Here is a 20,974-nt window from a genome sequence, read left to right as displayed (position 1 = left end):
GACTGGGGCACAGAGTGAATATGTTCTGGCAAACTCCAGTGCAGAAGTAGGCAAAACAGTGTGATCTGACTAATTGACCACACCTTAAGACTGGCTATTTGCTACATTAACTGATAGGAAGGGCGATGAGAATCATTTAGTGCAAAGTGCTCTGAGGCTCTTAGATGTGAGCAAATGAGTATAAGTACATTCAGGGTAAGATGCACAAAGGCCTAAAGCCTGAAGCTAATGCACAATGTATACGTTTCACTTGCCACAATACACTTTGACTGACTGTGGGTGTTATGACTGCCCTGCCAGCACACTTGCCTCTCAGGCCCTGCCCCATACACTTTTTATTCACATTGCATGAACTGTACATGTTACGTGGCATTACCTATGTATGTCAATGTTAGGATGTAGTATGGATGTAAACATTGCTGATGTTTGAAGATGATGTTGGGTCATGTGTGTCTTACTGGATTGTCCTGTTTATCGTATGAATGTCCTATTTGTTTGTCAGACTGTGCAGGTGTGTTTCAGTGACCAGTTGCCTGTGTCCCCTCCTCAATGTTGTTGTCTGAGCAGTATGACATTAGTGATGTAGCCTTGTTAGCCAGGCACGTGAGGGACCCTGACGTATGCAGCATGTGTGTGTCGTTAGTGCTGTGTGGCTCCTATTGCTGGTTACTTAGGCTTATGTATGTGTCAGGTATGGACATTTGGCATTTGAGTGTACTGGTACCTTTGTCTTATTTCTAGGAGTAGTTGCGGATGTCATCCTCACCCCCTAATTTAGGTATGTATGTTCCAGGGGGGGGTTCCTGCCATTTGGTACTATAGCTGCACAGAGATGAGAGGTGTTATTGTCAACTGTTGTGGCAGTTACATTGCAGTTGTTGTTTTTGCGACTGCATTACAGATAGGGACCTAGTTGATGTAGATTAGATTTTGCACTACAAGTGCCTGGATGTGGATTTGAGGTAGTGGCCTTCCCACCTGTCACTGCTTTCCCTTGGCTCTCTTGTTGTAATTACAGGATGTCCCCATGGGACTGTTGTTGTTGCTGTATTTTGTCGTGCTCCAGCTTTGGTCAGTACTGGGCATGCCCCCCTGCCGTGCCCCTTTACCCATGCCACTTCATATATGTGCTAACTTACATGCATTGTGTAGTAGGTATCCCCCCCCCTGCTTACAGTCCCCATTATTGCATTTGAATTCCCCATGCGACTTACCCTGCATGTGCGTTGTGTCGTGGTAGTCTGCGCTGTCCAGTCCTTGAATCCCTGTGACGATCTCCTCCGGGATGACGGCTGCGACCATCTCCTCCATGTGGTCCAGGGCCTCCTGTTGTGCTGGACTCCCCCCTCCAGTCTGCATTGCTGCCTTCCTGTTCCTGGCCATTTTCTCTTTTGTCCTACGTTTGCAGTCATGCCAGCGTTTCTTACACTCAGTGACTGTGCGGCGTTCTTCAGCCACACTGTTGATCTTGTCCACTATTTGTTTCCAGATGGCCTCTCTCCTACTGAGTGGCAATTTTGAGGAGATGAAAAGTTGGTGCTGGTGTTCCGTCACCTCTTTCACCAGGATTTCCTGCTCCTCTTCACTGAAGCGACACTTTCTTTTTTTTTTTTTAAATGTCCTGGTTCCTGTATGGATCCTCCTGGCTGGTTCCTGGTCTGCTCTCATCCTCCTGGGGTCTGTTGGGGCATCTGGGATCTATTTTGGCTCTCCTCTGCTGAAAGGGCAGTTTTCGCGCAAAAATGTAACGCAATAGCGTGAAAAAAACCAGCGTTTTCACAATTGCGCTGTCGTAAATCGACCCACAGTGATGTGCGTCGCATTTACGTTGGTTTCCTTTACGACAGACCGACGCTGTGTGCGTCACGAAATAATGACTCCCACCTGTTGGTTGCGACGCCGTACGTCAAAGTATAAATTTGACGCCCGCATGGCGCCTCAAAATGCCGTTAGACGGCGCAAATTTTTTTGACGCAAAACTGCGTTATCGCAGTTTTGCGTCAAAAAGTATAAATATGGGCCTAATTTTTTTTTAAAAACAGCACCTTGTAAAACGGAGATCTCTGATCACAGGGACTGCTTTGATTCCTCATGCGCATTAAGGGCAAGGCCCCCCAAGCACTTTTTTATTCAACTTAGCTTCCAAACCAAGTATGGAGCACACAGAAGATAAAAGTCAACAGAGCTGCCTACAAGAACTACCACAAAATCTCACCCTCCTAGAGACAGCCCCAAAAGCAGTTGCAGCCTCAACATCTGCTCACGGTTCCGAACACCAACCAAAAGTGACTATTCAAGGGATTAGTGCAGCACAGGTTTCAATGGTCAGTACTTATGCATCAGGGGTCACACTGTGACAGGTGACAGTAGAGGCCATGATAATCAGCCATAATCAACAACAAGACCAACTGCCCAATGAAGAGAGACAAAGTGGGATGACAATCGACCGCAAACAACGTCAAGGCCAATTGCCTGGTAACTGGAGCCTAATAAGCAATCTCTCTTCAAATGAGTCACCTCCAAGATGCACTTAGGCTTCCATCTTTCCATCTCCATCAAGCACTGGAGTCTCAGCCTACCAATACTGGAGGAAGCGATATATGTAGGGACCACTGAACAGTTCAACCTGGTGTTTATTCCACGTTATACTCCCTAGGGTGCCCACAAAATATATTAAACAGAGGTAATCTGTTATGCCTGTTCCAACCCATTCCAACACAGAAGGACCTGACCTCGGCCGACCTAACTTTTGTAAAGTTCACATGAATCCCAGAAAAAGGAACCTTGGATGCCACAATGATTGCATGACAAGGAGAGGGCCTCAGCGATGCCATTCTGAGCGAATCAAGGATCTTTGGGGATTGGGGCATTGAGCTGTTCAAGCTACCACCAAATATCCCCATGTGCTACTGCCACTGTAGCCTCCTAGGCTGCACAGGAGAGTCCAGAGAGGGACGTGGGCACTACCCATGACTGGCTCCTAAGTGAGGCAAAAGCTGCAAACTCCTTGGAAATGTCATGTGCCCACAACCAAAGAAATGTAAGACATACAACTAGAAGTAATAATAAGAACCGGTGGAACCAACTGGGCAATTTCCACTGTGGCATCCAACTATTCCTAGCCACCACCAACCAGGCCGTTTCCATCTTTAGAAACCCATGATGGAGCCTGTGGTATTCTTGCACAAAAGTGACATTAACTGCTTACAGGAGACGTGGGCTCCCACCCCAAAAGTTCTACACAGCTTCTATGAGCTATTTAAGCCAACAAAACATACCAACCTATTCGGCCGGCCATGGGGAGGTCTCTCAATCTTCATTAAGCATACTGGCAAGATTAAAGCTGCGCCCCTCATCCTATACTTCCCTGCTCTGCAAGCGTTAATAATCTCCGGGTTAACAATTTATCACAAAAAAACCCCTTTCTCCTGCTAAATTGATATCATAACGCACAGAAAGCACCAAAACTGTGCACATCTGTCGACCTCTGTAGTTGCTTAGAAGCTCTTCGTCTGGACTTTGCCTCACACAAAGTCCTGCTTGCAGGGCATTTCAACATCAGGGACTTTCGAAATGTCGGCCCCACTGCCTGAAAAGCCAAGGAACAGTTAAAAAACAGATGATCTTCTGAGCTCCTTCAAACTAATTTCTGCTGAACAAGCACTTAAGGCTCAAGCTTCTCACCACCAGCTTCCCCTCACTTTTAAGGAATCTCAGCAATAGACTACATCTTCCTGTCTGAATCATTAGCGAGTCATCTCATTAACTTTGAAATTCTTATCAGGTGTGAAAGTGACCATAACCCCCTGAACTTAATCATGGACTTAGGAGTCCCCACTGTGGCCAAAATTGGGTAGTGGGCTCCTCTACATGCACTGAAGCAACAAAGGTAGGCAGGAGGATTAAATGTAAGGCCACAGACACCGCAACCGTAACCAGTTGGCTTTGCAGGGTTACTATGGACCCCAATATTATCCAGGGAGACATGCAACGTATGTAAAGTAGACTGACCACGGAACTCATGGACTTTTTAATAGCAACCAGGGGCCGCAATCAAGTCTCAAGGGCAATAGAGAAGGAACAGACTAACCAGCAATACAACAAGGTAATTGTCAGCACACGGGGAATGCTAAGAAGGTCCGTGCACAACCACAAGTGCAACCCCACCACCAAAACCACCAAAACTGCAACAGCTATCATCAAATGTTTAAGGAACACAAAAAAGCAGTGTGGGAAGCAAAGAAAGCCTTAGAAGAAAAGGAATGGTAAAGATGCATCAAATGGTCCATGAAAGAAGCCTCGCCTACTTTTAGAATCACCTCAGCAAAATAAAAGCATCAAATTTGAACAGGGAAAATGGAATCCAGGAAAGAGCTTTGGTAAGTCATGTAACAGCACTATATTCTAGCCTACCAGCTGCTCCATACCATATGGATAAATGGGGCCCTGTAGATCAGCCTACACAGAATGAGGAGGGTCAAACAATGTTGGCACAGGTTGACAAAATCATCAAGGGAATTAAAAACAATGGGGTGCCGGCTCCTAATGGCCTTCCTGCTGGAATCTTTTAAGTGCGTCTCAGAGGACTGGGCAAAGGCACTAACTCATCTTTTTAATCATTCTTTCTTCTCCGCCCACCTCCTAGGTGCATGGAGGGGCTCCATCTTACGCCCCATATTCAAGAAAGGGGATTCAACAAAGTCATCTAATTATTGTGTGATTACCTTATTAGACCCAGAGGTCAAAGCCTATGCTCGACCATTAGCATCAGCGTCAACTATAGACAGCATCCCCACGCTTGCTGTCCTGAGTCATCAAGCTGCTCATACAGCGCTGCTTTTGATAAAGTAGATCATCCCACTCTATGGAGAAAACTGAATATGTGAGGCGTTCCCTCAAAACTCTTAGTGGCTATAATCTCTCTTTATTCAGGCCCATGGGTCCGCGTCGAGAACTGGGCCACCACATACTGTCACCTCCATAATTACCACCCAGAGTGACCTGAAGCAGGGCTGCGTTCTCGCACCCCTGCTTTTCAATTTAAACACAGCAGACCTTGGCAAAGCTCTGGCGAGCAGCTGTCTGCCTCCCCCAACTAAGCCATTCAACTCTACATACTCTTCAATATGCTGATGATATTGTAATAATGGATCATACCAAAGTGGGCATATAGCGAGCTTTGAGCAGTCTCCATACATGCAACGAAAAAAACGATCTCACGATCAATCAGAACAAGACAAGGTCCTGATTCTCGGCCGCCACAAGAATGAGAAATTTCTCTCATGGTGTATGGGGTCCAGGACTATTAAAATGGCAGAGAAATATAACTACTTGGGGTTTTGTTCACAGAGACCTTCAAACCCTCGGCCTACATAGTCTCACTAAAAAAGAAAGCTGCAATATTCACATATGGTCTCAACTGCCTTAATAAGAAATTACAAAGTGCTTCTGCTGCATCTATTCTTAAAGTCACGAAGGCTTCCCTTCTCCCAGCATTACACAACGGGTACCTGGCTTTTCCTGGGGCATGTTCTCTCACTTTAGAGCACGTACAGTGCTCAGGCTATAAGAAAGTATTTCAACTGTCCAGGCATTTCGTAGAGTGAAAATCTGCCTCGAATATGGCCTGTTAAATCAAAAGCTAACCCACAAGGCTGGTATCTTGAAATACTACTTACGCATACTGAAAGTGCCTGTGAACTCGCTAAAGGTCTGCCTGAAAGATACATTTGAGACCCCAGGGGATCCCATGGCACCAGAATTTACAGAAGACAATTACATCTTTCCAAGTTGAAGCACCTGCACTAACACCTCACACCATTTATTTATTGACCTGGAAAAAGGTAATCAACAGGCAACTGTGACTAGCTTCATTCCAGCAAGGCATTGCTTCCTTAAAGTCTTCAGGCATTCTACTCCCCCTGAATACCTCACACCTGGTAGAGAAATCCCAGTCTTACTTCTTAGAGGTCATCTACAGCAGAGTGTGAGGAGATATTAAGTACATGCGACTCCTTGGTCTACCAGTAGCAGACTTTAATCTGGCATGGGTGAACCCAGGGAGGAGGGGGTATGCAGACTATGCAACTTCAAGTGCAAATCATGGCTGCACCTCCTGTGTTGCTGCCCTGCTCTCTACACTGCTAGGAGGACCTTGCTGAAACCAATTTTTTTGATGAAGGGTGCTCGCACCTGTCAGGAGGCATATTCAATATGCGTTTACCAGTCCGATATAAGAGCTTTACCAAGATGCTGCAAATACATTAAGAACTTAAGGCTCAACCTGTCAGCTTCACCTAAAAGCTCATAACTGACTACTGCACAAAGGCCTAAGCTGCATGGCAAATGGTTATAGGCCACATACTGCACGCAGCATTTTTATTCTGCCAGTCATGCTTAAAACTATTATCCTGTACTACTGCACTTTATCTATTCAGCTGCTGGTTTTCTTTCTGCTTGTCTCAGCTTTCAGCAATTCAGAAGTTTCCATTATAATTGATCTTACTCTTCGGGTATCACAAAAAGCATTCTGAGTTTCAGAAATAACTTTTATCGGTTGTATGAACATTTAATCCTTTTTGTAAAAGTTGGACTTGAATAGATGCTGATACACATAATGATCAGTATAAAAATTGTTAATGTTTTCATTAACTAAATAATAAGTTAAATTAAATTGAATTGAGTGAGGCACAAAAGACCCTCTTGCCCATCCCTATTGCTGTCCCAACAAGTCCAACTGGCTACCGCACAGTGACATAGCATATGCCTTCTACCTCTAGCACTAAGAGGTACATTTAAGAGCACCTAGCACCACAGGAGCGTCAATTTTCGTGATGCTCCCGTGGCGCTAAGCACTGCTCCACATTTACAAGGAGGTGTAACACCACTTTTTTGTGGTGTTGCGCCTCCTTGTTAATATGTGCCCCTCCAACTCAGGTTTCTGCATCAGAGGGGCATGCAATGGGTGTTGCTGTGGGCATTTCACTGCAACACTCATTGCTTTTGATGCTGCCTCAGATTTACGAGTTGTTGTAAACCTGAGGCAGGTAATTCTTAGCAACTTGTGGAAATCCATGGTACAGTGCTCACCTGTGGTAAAATCTTGGTCTTAGCACAACTGTGACATTTCATTGCACAATGTAGCCATCCATGGCATAATGCCCACTCTTACAGTGGCAATTCTTGACACTTCGGGGACAACCGTGGAATGATGTTGATCGCTAGTGTAAACACTGGTTTTGGCACCGTGATAAATATTTCTGGCATACCTGGCTAACCACAGTGGTCTTGGCAATGTGATGGTAATCTTACCAAGGTGTGGTCATGCACTCACTGATAGTGTTAACCTGTGGGGTAATGTTGGCCGAGGTATAATGGTGGCAATTTCTAGTGTATTGTGAGCATCCGTGGAATGATAGTGCAAATCTCTTGCATAATGCTGATCATTAAAGAATTGTGGTAGATCTTTACATATTGTGGTAACGTGTGGCATAGTGGTACTCTCTATGTCATAAACGTGATCCTGTATATATGAGGATCATTCTTTACAAAAGGTCATTCATTGCACAGTTGTGTACATCTCCGATTCAAGGCATTTTGTGGGCACCCATGTCCGTACTGGCAGGGTGGTTCTAATGCTCGGCATCCATGGTACAAATATGGGCATTGTGTGATAATTCATACCACAGTTTGGGCATTGATTGTATGGAAGTCGTAATTATTGGCATATTATGGGCACCCATTGCAAAATGGTCCCTCCACTTGGTTAAATGATGGCCCCTGCATTATTGTGCTTACCATTGGAATGCTGACATAATGTTATCAAACTAGGGAATAATTCTAAGCCTTGCATAAAGGTGGTGAGTGATATCATATTGTGTGCATCCAAGAGATGATGATGCATATCTCTGGAATAGCAGTAGGTCTGATAGAATGGTGGTAATTCTTGACATAATAGGGAGATTCATTGCATAATGACTCTTTGCATAATGGTGGTCCTAGCAGTATTGTTGTAATACTTGGCATATTCAGGGCATCAGTTATACAGTGGTGCTCACACCCGGCATAATTTTGACCCTGGCACTAAGGTTTCCACACCCTGTATAACAGCTGCCCCGCATTATGTTGGCAATTCTTGACATATTGGGCATGCATCGCATGATGATGCCCACTCTGACATAATGTCGTCCTTAGACAATGATAGTAATTTCTAGCATAATAGGAGTAGACATTGAATGATGGTACAAAGGCATGAATGAAAATCTGTTTGAATACAGTGAAGGTCAAGCAAACTCAGAGAAGAGAGGAATCATAACACCAGGGGCTGAGCAGGGCAGGTCGTTCAAGGTAAGGGCTTCAAGGACTAAAGGCGCTGGCAGGCACCAGCTCAGCCAAAATGTATGAGCTGGCAGTGTGTGAAAGGCATATTGCAGGTGAGGTGTCTAGCCACTGGATAGTTGGTCGACATGTGCTGCAGCTTCCAGCAGGTCATTGACACAATGAGAGGGTCAGGTAAGTCCTCCTCCAGGTGCCAGTGGGCTACAAGCAGGCTGCTGTCCCGCCCTAGTTTGACCTGCTTCAATTGCCTACTGCACTTTATAGCGCATAGAAGATGTGAACGCTGAATGTATTACTAATAAATATAAAATTTTGAATATTATTGAATATTTTGAATCTGAATAGAAAATGAATTAACATAGAAAATAATGTGCAACTCGAAAATGTGCCAACTTAAAGGGCCGTCATCTAATAAGAAATGTTTTACTAAAAGCATATTAATGTTTATTCAGAATGTATATGAATGTAAAATTTGCAGTAGTGTGTCATGCTTACGATTATATGTTACGTATTTGCTTAAATTAACTATAGGCCTTAAGTTAGCGAAGTCTGGGCCTGAGTATTGCTCAGCCTCATACTAAAATGCAATGTCAGAATAAAAGTATGAGCTCATGTTTAGAGAAAAATAAAGATGTATTGTTCTAACTGAAGTTGACCAAATCGTAGCAGTAGCAAATGTTTTCTCGTGAGGAAGTGCTTGTAAAAGCCTGATGTTTTAAACTGTTACAAATGTTAACTTGAAGTTTGCGAAAGTGACAATGGATGCACTGATGGAAGGATGGATGGAAACTAAAATGTTTGGTTATATCTTAGATTCGAAATACTAATTTTATTGGACTAATGGCTATCATACGATTCATTGACCAATGACAACGTGAGACAACTTTAACTTAACTTGACTGCACCGAGAGGTGTGAGCTTATTATTCATCCTCGTTTTTCCTGACCGCACTGAGCGGTGTGAGTATTTATTCATTCTTACACTACTGATGAGGTGTACTGGCCTTTGCTTTTCTTACTTGGAAAACTTTGATCTTTAACTTTAATTCGCTTAGATTTCTGATTCTGAATGCTGCTTTTCCTTAGACATTGCTTTCTTATGGTTCGGAGAGCTTAGTGTCCCCGATTCTGAACCATTTCCCTTTCACTGTCCTGTTGCTGATCAAACTGATGTCCATCTGACGGAGATAATTACATCTTGCTGATCTATGAGGAGAGGTATAACAAATGCGAATGTTTGTTAATTTGTCTTTTGTTTCTAGGTACCAATTGCTGCTTTTTTATAGAGCCATAGTTATATATTTTCCAAATTTATGCATGCAGATTTTAATCTGAAGATAGTGAGCTTGCTTCCATCAAACTAATCTGTTATTGACGTTACTCAATTGCTGAACTTCAAATGTATGTCATTTCTATTGCGCAATTACTATTATTGTTGATTTGTACTTTGGGTTTAGAGGGGTTAATTATTAATGCTTTAATCAAGTTGAGATTCTTTAGAAGATTTGGTCAACCAGTGTTGTTTTTATATATATATATATATATATATATATATATATATATATATATATATATATATATATATACCATGTGGTTTTGGGACTAATTTACGTGATAATGTCAGCGAGCATTGTTAATCTAGGGAAGTAAGTTTTCTAACTTATACTAAAGGTGTGGTTATTCATGACTAAATGGGTCTTGGTGTCTGAAAGTCACTGACTCCAAAGAGTTTTATTGTCTGTTTGATGATATTTATGACATGTTTGGACTTACGGTGTGAACATCTTAAATGTAGTCAAAAGGTCCATCGAACCTCTAAAGCGTTCCCTTATAAACTAAAGATAAGCACCCAAAGAAGGTTAGACACGCCAACAAAGACTCTGCTTTAATGACCTCTTCACAGCCCAGAAAGAGTATCGTGATGAGGAGCTGTGTCTGTTGGTGCAGTGGGTGACACATCCACTGCAGGAATCTGTGTTTGACCTTGTGGTCACAGATTCAAATCTTGACAGGTACATGCAGCCCTCCATGGTTTCAAAGGTCAATAAAATATGGAGATGGATAGACTGCAGGAAGTGAGTAGGGATCCAGCTGGATCACAGAAACAATGATTCTTATCTTGAAGTGTGTAAAACAATGTATAGAAAATGTTACACAAGACAATGAAAGTTTCATGGTGTAGGAGTGACATATCTCCTGTACTGGTGTGCATTCTATGTTGAGGGCTTTATGCGGAGAAACACAACTATGATTTAAAATGTAATGCAGTGATTGGGGTGGTTTGTGCAAATATGACTTTATTACTTTAAAAAATATTTTTCAAATGAAGAAAGGATGTGAAAAAAACAACATGATTATTTTCTGATGTCTTGCAGTTTGCATGGAGCTCCTTGAAGCTCGTTCATAGCTCAATGTGCTACAGTGGAATGATTGTAACTGAATGTAAGAAAATGGTCTCCACTGGCCTATTTACATAAAATACAAATCCGTGATCCGCAAGTTATATATTGTACAGTGCAGCAGGCACATTACCCTCAGTGCTAACATGATGATTCAAAATTGTGGCTACACAAAAGACAAATCTTTGAAATTTGGGTAGGCCAACCAAATTGAAAATGGCCTAGTGGCCACAATATCTGACCTGGCCTCCAAGTGAGGCCTGACAGCCTTTGCAGACAAAGACAGTGCTTCTGTGCTGGGCCGTTCCACCGTCAGCCTCAAAGGGGTTGAGGTAAGAATGACCCAATGTCCAGAGCAACACCTGCCCCCACAGTGCATACACCTCCCTCTCCTATCCATTATGACCACACTGTGATGGCCTGGCAGTTGAGGAGTAGGGGAAGGACACTGCTTCTATGTTCTCAATCTCAGATTGGCTCCCAAGGGCTAAGTTAAAGATGGCCCAAATACAGCCAAAAAAAGATGGCCCACCTTTGGCACCCAGGCACCGGCCCATCAGCCAATGGCTAACTGCCCACTTTGCCAGTCTGATCCCGAGTGTGCATTGTGTTAAAAACTTTTTTTGTTTATGTTCCACAGTTGTGGCCTTAACCATAAATTTGTTCATTTTGCATCATCTTTAGGAAATGTTATTGATGTTGAGCATGGAATCGTTTGTGAAAATGTACCCATCATTACCCCCAATGGAGATGTAGTGGTGTCCAGTCTAAATATTAAGGTATGAGGTTTTTGATTCTTCCACATAACTGTCTAATCCATCTATCTATCTATCTATCTATCTATCTATCTATCTATCTATCTATCTATCTATCTATCTATCTATCTATCTATCTATCTATCTATCTATCTACATTGTCTATCTAGAGCCTTACGTACCTGTCTTTGAACCCTATCTGTGAATCTATCAATCCATCTTTCTATGAATCTGTCTTCCTACCTGTCTTCCTCTCTGGATGTTTGTTGCCCGCCGGGCAAACTATCTATTGGTCTTTCGATCTGTCTGCTTGTTTGCGAGGGTACGAATTTCCGGGAAAATTAACAGTGCAACAAAATCAGACACTTGTATCTATCTATCTATCTATCTATCTATCTATCTATCTATCTATCTATCTATCTATCTATCTATCTATCTATCTATCTGTTCTCCAGTTAGACATAACTGTATTGGCTGTGCACAATGAGGGGGTGGGGTGGGGAAGCAGAGGGAGGGGGGGGTTGGGTTGGGCACAGGGTCTAGCCTGTGGCCGGGACCTGTGCCTCACTCCTGTGGAAGGTTACACGCCCTTTCCATGTTTCACCATGAAGGCCTGGGTCTCCCAACAATGAAACCCAGGGCCATTCATGTATTGTACCACCCTCAGGCACACATACACACAGTGTATGAAAACAGCCTGTAGAGACTGCTCAGCACTTTATTGTTTATGTACTGTAGCACTAGTTAAGAAGCTCGAAGTCCTTGGCCACCATCTGTCTTACACACTCATTCCAGTCACGCAATACACCATCAATCCAAGGTTCAAACTGAGCACCATCCCCTCTCTTGCAGACCCAGAATCTCTCAAGGTACTAAGCTGTCTTCAGCCCAAACCTGCCTAAGCAGAACTTCCTTCAGGCACTCATAGAACATCTAGTTTGCCACAGGCATTCTCCCATTGATGGCTGTCTCTTCCAATGACATGCGTTCCATTAATGCTGCTTCCTCATTTTGGTCTGCGCCTTCAAAGAGCAGCTTCAAGAGTCACAAACCATTCCAAAATATCCTGACCTTCCACATCCACATGCACAAGATCTTTTGGAACCCTGACCACAACCTGGCCGACTTGGATTTACAGTTACGTATCATGGATTGAGTAGTCATTGCTGCCGTCCTACGTTTCTCTCCCTCAAAAGCAATCCTATCCCTCTCCAGCACTCTTTCCTTTTCTTTCGGTTTCCTCCTAATCTCTGTTTCTCCTTTCTTTCTTCCTGTTTCTCCTTCCTCTCTTGCAATTTCTCTTCCCTGGCCCATTCTCCCTGTCTCTCCCGCCTCCACTCCTCTAGTCTCAGCTTCTCCCTCTGGAACTGTCTGGCTTTCTCATCTTGCTCAGCCTTAGCTTTTTAAAATTTCAACTGCAAATTCATGGTCTCTGCTATGGATCTACTTCTGGAATTGGTGACAGGGGTACCCTAGAAAATTTGACGTGGTGTACACAACTGAGATATTCAAAAACCTAAGATGGTGAATGTCTTGGTGAAAGCTGTAAAATGCATTAGGGGACACACTCACCATGTGTGAGGGATAGATGTGTGTAAAAGGGATCATAGAGCCTGATCCACGGCTCTCTCTTTCTGGGATCCTATCATGGTTCCTTCCTCAGAGTCAAATACAGCTTCATCCCTTTCATCCAGTATCACAAAAGTGGTCCCTAATGAAATTAGCAAGGACCTCTTTGTCCCTACTCCTGGGAATCCTCCATGCACTGCCCCTACATAAATCCTTCATCTGATCAATGGGCAAGGTACTGTGGTCTATTCCCAACCCTGTGTTTTTTTCCACTGTCTATGTGTGTCACCTCTGTGCACAGAAAACCCGGACCTATTGTACTATTTGCACACAATGAAAAAAAATGGCCAATGCCACACCTGCATCCAGGCTCCTAAATGTTAGGTACCCCTCAACTTGCCACCAATTAAAAAAAAAACTTTTCAAAGAGCCACAGGGCACACTGGGGCTATTGTGCCCACATTTCAGGGTTGAGGCCTTTTACTCCTGATGTCCCGGGTGCCCAGCCTACTATGAATCCTGAGCTACTGGGCCAAGTATCCCTTCTGCACTTGACTCTCAGTAGTAATGTGATTGAGCAGTCCAAGGATCCCTCGAGAAGGAGGTGGATACAGGATAGTGAACACGGGCTCACAACTCAAAATGCAGCTGAAAGTCTCTGCCCAGGCAAATCCTCACTTTTATGAAAAAGGAGAAGTATTTTACGTCTATTGCTAACCAATACAAAGGAAAAATACGATATTCACAATCACACAGCCCCACCCGAGGTCTGGCCTTTAGAATGTCCACGCACATTCCCTGTCCCACTCCTTCCTCATTCTATAGTGTTTATTCCAGATTCACTATAAGTACCATCCAACCTATGCCCTACTAGTTGTCTGAGTCTCAAGAGTCAATTTCCTTTCTAATTTAAAGTCAATAGTGTTCCAGCACTGCAGGGCTATTTAGCAGCAAATTCCCTGTGGCAGACAGGCCCAAAATCTGTCTTACCCCCATCAGCAGGAGTGAAGCGCCTGGACTTCCTAAACGTGCCTGAAAACAGGCGCCTGGAGCGGCAGCAGTTGAGTTCTGGTGAGTTCGCTGCATGTGGACCCGATGAACTGTATGGAGTAGGTGCAGAGTTCCGCACACGTGGTTGCTCTCCTGAAGTGACCGGAGGTTTTTTGTTTCCTCCTAAGGGCAATTATTTGATCTGTATCCCAGTGGGGATTGTTAGGATCATCCTGACCATGATGTTCCTTGCCTGGGTGATGGTGGTCAGGTGCTCCCTCGGCATTCATACTTCTCTGGCAGATCAGGTTGCAGTTCTTGATCCTCCCAGTGACACCCCTCTGGTATACAGGGTCACCATATCTTTACAATTAAAAGTGTCCCACTCGATCAGCACAGTGGAGTCATTCGTAGCGGCCCCCCCTGAAATATTAGGTCGTGGCCTGCTACTGCACAAGGCCTCACAGCATGGCAGTCATTTCAGTGCAGCCCCTCCTAGCAGATGTGGTCGCAGACTCAGCACCACGCACATGCTCAGGCCCAACTGGGGCAATGCAACACACGGCTCACTTGGTAGCAGCCCTTCTCTGGCATACATGGGCTGCTGGCATTGTCTTGCAAATGGGCAACAACCCAATCAGTGCAGCAGCTGTCTCTTCCCACCTCACAAAGGGAGTCCTCTCGGCAAGGCTTCCCACTGGACCTTGTTCCCTCCAATGATCTCCTCTTCCTGATCACACTGATCTTGGCAAGCAGGCAGGCGCTGGTGCTCCAGGTTCTCGAGCAGGTGGTCCTGTATTCCTTGGGTGATGTCCCCTCAACTAGCAGGCCTTGGCCCCCGTCCTGGTCACAGGAAGACATTTTGCAGAGCTTCGCCTCTTCACATAGCCCGTCTGGCTGCTTGGTAGATTACCATTTTTTGCGGCCTCCTACTCCTTCATATAGTCCATTTTCAGACAGCAAATGTGATTTAGGGTCTGAGTCTTTGAACTTTTATTTGAGGGGATATGCTTTCTTTGAAGTGTCCACTCTCTCTTCCTTTGAAAACAGCAGGACAAACTTCAAAGCCCCACAACACAGGCCATGGGAGAGAGTAGAGTTCACAACTCAATGTCAGCCACAGTAATATGTGTATCAAAAGGTTAGTCCAGGGACCCAGCCCTACTCCTCATGATATTCTCATCAGCACCATCTCCTTTCTGAGATGCCCAGGCTCCTTCCTTGTGGCCTCTCATTGAATCAAAGAGCACCCTTTTTAGTAAATAGAGGAAGCCTGGCTCTCCCACACCACTGTGGGCCTGATTCTAACTTTGGAGGACGGTGTTAAACCGTCCCAAAAGTGGCGGATATACCACCTACCGTATTACGAGTCCATTATATCCTATGGAACTCGTAATACGGTAGGTGGTATATCCGCCACTTTTGGGACGGTTTAACACCGTCCTCCAAAGTTAGAATCAGGCCCTGTGTGTCCCACCCAGCTTTTTGTAATGCAGAAATATACAAATTTGCCTGTGGGGTTTCTCTACTTCCTCTCCATGTTTCATCATTGGGGCTAGAATCTCCCAAAATGGAGCCCACAGCATCCATGTATTGTACAATCCACAGTCACACATACATGAGGTGCAGTTATACAACATACACTGCACAACATTGCATCCTTTGTGTACTGTACCACTCATACATACATCCAGCACATTAATTTACCATGCATGCATCGTCCATGCATTGTACTACTCATGGAAACACATTCACTCAGCACAAGCACCCACCATGCACACACTGTATAGTACTTCATTACCCGGGTATTGCACCCTTCCCAGACACACATTCACCCAGCGCAGGTACACCACAACAGCAAACCAATGTAGACCAAGGATGAGTTAAGCACACAGCAGCAGAACTTTAAACTGAGTGAGTCTGTACACCTCACTCCACTGACACAGGTTAAGAGGGACCTGTTCACTCTTACTGATCACTACACAATATGTGCTGCCATGGCACTCCTGCTTAACTCCTAGTGAAGATAGTAGCCTTCCACCACTATGATGGTAGCATGTTGGGAGTCTTTCCAAGTCGAACAACACCACAGTCTGTGAAACAGGCATATGTCATGGCGCACATGCGTGATCTGTGTTTGCCTTCAACAACAAAAATCAACATTAGGGATCCAGACACCGGTACAGTTGAGCACTCCCATTACCATGCAGAGGTCTTTTCTGTTCCGAAACCCAAGTTGGGCAAAGTTGGCATGCTTCACACTTTGCTCAGTTAATGAAGTTTGTCAATTCTCCTAACTTTGCCCAGCTATCATTTAGGAGACGTTTTTCACATTTGGTGAAAGACTTATTTCAAATAGATCAAATACACTTTTGTGAGAAAATTCTCTAGCTGAAAATGTTTTTTCCACAAACGTGAATTTATCAGAAGTTTTCCCCTTTGCTTTAAAGTTTGCAAACTTAATGAGTTAATCAAGAAAACATTTTTTTTTTAAATCCCAAAGTTACATGGCAGAAACGTTTGTACCTTTGCACACCTTCAAATACGCTATACATATTCTGTAATAATGCTATTCATGTATTGATCATGGTTCTTTTTCATGGATTTCATTGTTGCACATATGGAAAAAATCTAACGAAGATTTGTTTGAATTGCTATTTTAGGTAGAGGAAGGAATGCATCTCCTAATAACTGGTCCAAATGGCTGTGGAAAAAGTTCTCTCTTTAGAATTTTAAGTGGTCTATGGCCAGTATATGAAGGTGTCCTTTACAAACCACCTCCACAGCACATGTTCTACATCCCCCAGAGGTATGTATTTTCCATTTCTATTTCATTCTTTGCTGTGTAACAGCCAAACTACCTTTTCTAACCTTTGTTGCGTAAAGTCTTCAGTTTCGAGTCTGGTACTCATGTGATCTTAACACCTAGATTCTAAGTTTTTGGGATTTCTAACACATTGCAGTAGAGAGAGCTGTTACAGCAGCAAAAGGTCTGAGTTGGAGGTTGGTGGATGAACTACTCAAACACAGATATGACGGATATCCTCTCTGCCTTATTACAAGTGCATTATATTCTGTAGTAATAACGCAAGCGGGATATCTAATCACGTTTGTTGGTGGAGCATTCACCTGCCAAACTCTAAATCAATACCCAAGTTCGTAAAGTTTTATAGCATCGCTTCAGAATGTTCTAAAGGACTTGGGGGCCAAAAGCAGCTCAATTTCTCTGATTCTGCTCGGTAAATAGTACTAAGGGCAGGCTAAATGTTTTGCTTAAAGAGAGAACATTAAAACCGTTGAGGACTCCAGTCTGACCTTGGTATGTAGCAACAAGCTATCGGCTTTTCTGTATGTTTTTTTTTGGCCAATTTGATTGACTCCAATTCAAGCACACATGAATAAATCATGGGATGTTCAATCACCTGATTTGTGTGCATGTTCCTGCACTTAGAGGTGGAAGAGAGAAAGCATGGAATAATGCACCCACCTTGAGTGAACCCACTGTGTTCCACTAAGTTGGGGACATGGGATGTGAAGCGACATGCAGTTTCAAGCAAGATAATTTAGGGATGTCATAGGCTTTGGTTTGAGTGGTGTCCCTCATCCTGAGCAAAGGAGCCTAAATACCCATTCTAGACCTAACAGGCCACTTCAGCGGATGTTGCTGCTTGAGTTGATTTTTCTGCCGCTTGAGTAGATTTTCGACTTGAGGGGCAGCTTTCTCACCGTGAACAATCACGACCACCTACAACTGTTCACGGTGAGAAAATCTCACCGTTTGCCCTCCTAGCACCCAAAAATTGCACTAGAGGATGCGAATTCCTGCTCACACTCGCCAACTTACCATTAGCAAGCCGCGTGTGAAAAAACTTCACTACCCAGTGGTTGGCAGAATTTGGCCAGAAATGTTGCCAACTCCACCGGTGGAACAGAATTTATCGCCCACTCCTAGCTGCAATACCGTCCCTCATTAAATGTACCTGTGCACAACAATATTTTCATCCAGTGAAAAATACCTTTTTTATTTTTGCCAAAAAGACTCTAAGGAATTCCTGGTAGACATAAATGCAATTATTACAGCATATTTCTGTACCATGTTAGTGTAACTGTCCACAGTAGTAAATATCACTCAAGGGGCTGGAAGTGGGCGCTTCAAGATGCAGTGTGCATTTGAAACTTGGAACACACACAAACATGACCATTTATGTGCATTTCCAAACTTCGATTGTTCCCTTTCCACTCTGAAAATAGTCAGAGATTTATGATAGCCTTGTAGTGAAAAAGCTTGTTCTGCCTAGAAACTGCTTTTACACAGAGAAAAAAGTGTGCAGTTTTTGTACAGATGGTTCATTAACCCTCTATGCCTAATTCTGTGCTATGCAAAAATCCACACTGTGAATATAGGAGTACATGGGACATGTCACATGGTGTCCCTAGTGGTAGACCTTGAAACTTGAGCCGAGCGCAGACATAATTCTAACCAGGTGTACTCCTGGGTGTGTTGGTGAATATGAAAAAAGTTAATAGTGAATATGGTCCAATATGTGGAATCCCAATAGACTTTTTCTCAAAATAAGACAATAATGTTCTTAGCGAATTTACTGCTTCCATTTCAGTTTTCAACATTACCCATCCATGGCTTCAGAGAAGGACAAAATGTTTGTTTTGCTTCAATAGCAATTTTTTCTCTGAACAAACCCATATCTGTAGCAATCATTCCCTCTAATTTCTTCTATTGGCAGTACAATCAACAGGTGCATTGTCTTAGAAGTCAACTGACTAAAGAACCACTAGCTGTCACAAAGTATAGTGTAGAGTATAGAACTATGCCGACAGATGGGAGGAACATAAGGGAGAAATATCAGACTTGTACGGAGTTCTCGTGGACAAGATTTATTCCAAAACTACTGCATTAGCTTTGAAAATCTACTGCCTATAAAATCAGAGCTATGATTGAACTGAGGAGGACTGGAAGACGCTTCTCACCTCACATAACAAACCCTTAAGAGTACTAGGTTAGATATTTCTTTCTTTCTAGAATATACTCCCAACCAGTACTGGTCCCTTCTCAAACTAGAGAAAGCAGGGATTCTTTCCCACATAGAGTTTTGAGAATGTAGGCAGTCTAGGTGTGATTTGATTTGTATATTGTGGCAGGGGTCTGTTGTAATGTCATGATGGATCTCAGTAGAGCCGGTAATTTCATATATTAATGGTCTTGCATTCACCCCTCTATACAACTGGCTATACTTCATGAATATGTCCGATATTGCTGATACGGCAAATCATAAACAGAGATGGATGGCTACATCATTGGCTAATGCCAAAATCTGTATTCAGTGTCAGTGGAGGGAAGCGGATCGATATGACAAGACTTGCATCTTGTGAACGTATCATTTATATAATGAATGCCGAATTAGTTCTACCTGATGAAATTTGGAAACCCTTTCTGCAACTCTCTCCAATCACAGAGAATGCTCCCCTCTGCCGGCTCGGGAATTTCAAACCACGACCTGCTATAGTCATCGTTCTGTGCATAATGTTTGATAAGACGAGTCATATTGTTCATTTCCCCTTCCAAATCTACAAATTTGTGAATTTGCAAATTTGCAGCTCTAACTTGGATTGTGGGTAAGAAAAGTTGAACACTTTATAGCTATTTCGATGCTTTGTTCCCTTATCATCTTTTATACCTCTCTATTATTGTTAGCTGGAATCTGGTATGTCTATAAGGCTAAACCTGGGTTATTGATCAATGTGATGGAACTGTATTTTCTCAAGTGTGCAATATTTTATGTTTCTATATTTTTGTTGTTTGGAATTCTATTACATGTTTCACAAGTTGGCTTGCCAGAAGACTGAGTTAATTTGACACCTTACTCACTTCTACTTTTGCCATGTACTGTAGTTCACTCCTGATGCTACATTCTCCACCTTATGGTGATTATGTACACATCAGATCCAGGTTACTAATGACCGTCACTACCCACATGTATGAAAAACTGTCAGTTTGCTTTGACCTTATTTCTACAAATGCTGATAAATTTTTTTGTTGAAGTCAGGAATATTCTGATCTGATGAGCACCTTCCACAAATCATTGCTTTTACAAATAACCCTTTACCTAGTCCACACATTAAAATGCAACAGCCAAGTGGCATTTTTTGAAAATAACTTCAATTCCCCCTCACAAAAAGGGCTGAAAACTTGGCTTTCCACTTCTTCGGCAAGGGGCAAAGAGCCTTCTCTTCAAAATGTCAACAACCAGCTTAAGGTCTGATCCAACACCATTACCAGCTCCTGTACTCCTCACTCCTGTCATTGGTTCCTCCATCAATCCCCCAAAAATGGTTGCTATAGTCCAAGAACATGTGCACTGCTACATGAAGACAGTGTCAAATTGTCAACGTGTTTACTGGGATGTCTAAGTTATCAAGGCCAAAATGTCTAGCATCTTTAATCCTCTGACTATAACAACTTATTGTATACCAGTAAAGGATGTCTTTTGGTAAAACTACAAACTAAATAAAATGATAAAAGGAAAGTGTTATGGGTGTATTTTGGAAATATACTGTATCTTATGCATGTTGTTTTGGTGTCATTACATTAAAACATATATAAGATTTTGAAGAAAAGAAATGTCCTATTCTGATTCTCTGGGAAAACCCACAAAATATATTATTTTATATTTTGCCAGCAAAATGGCTAATATGAATTAGGAGAATGTTGTTGCATAGACCTAAATTTGTTTTTTTAAAACTGAAAACGTATTCTATTTTTTTCTCATATACTTGCATTGTATTTTGATTAAAAGTCCACTATGAGTACTACTTCCCCACTACTAGTGCCTTAACTGCCTTTCTGACCCCAGTGCTCTATATGTATACCCAAATGTTTCACTTTGGACAATTAGGACAATGATGAGAA

General features: G+C 43.0%; 1 protein-coding gene across 1 annotated transcript in view; it reads left to right on the top strand.

The window, feature by feature from the left end:
- ABCD2 (ATP binding cassette subfamily D member 2) overlaps positions 1 to 20,974 on the top strand; it is a 238,479-nt gene that overhangs the window by 153,376 nt on the left and 64,129 nt on the right. The window contains exons 5-6 of the mRNA XM_069229758.1: positions 11,420 to 11,514; positions 16,713 to 16,858. Coding sequence (XP_069085859.1) covers positions 11,420 to 11,514; positions 16,713 to 16,858 — 241 coding nt within the window. The remainder of the gene's footprint in view (positions 1 to 11,419; positions 11,515 to 16,712; positions 16,859 to 20,974) is intronic.

Source organism: Pleurodeles waltl, chromosome 4_1 (genome assembly GCF_031143425.1).
Source record: "Pleurodeles waltl isolate 20211129_DDA chromosome 4_1, aPleWal1.hap1.20221129, whole genome shotgun sequence".
Taxonomy (NCBI): Eukaryota; Metazoa; Chordata; class Amphibia; order Caudata; family Salamandridae; genus Pleurodeles; species Pleurodeles waltl.
The sequence above is the reverse complement of the archived record's forward strand: the minus strand, read 5'-3'. Positions and strand labels throughout refer to the sequence as shown.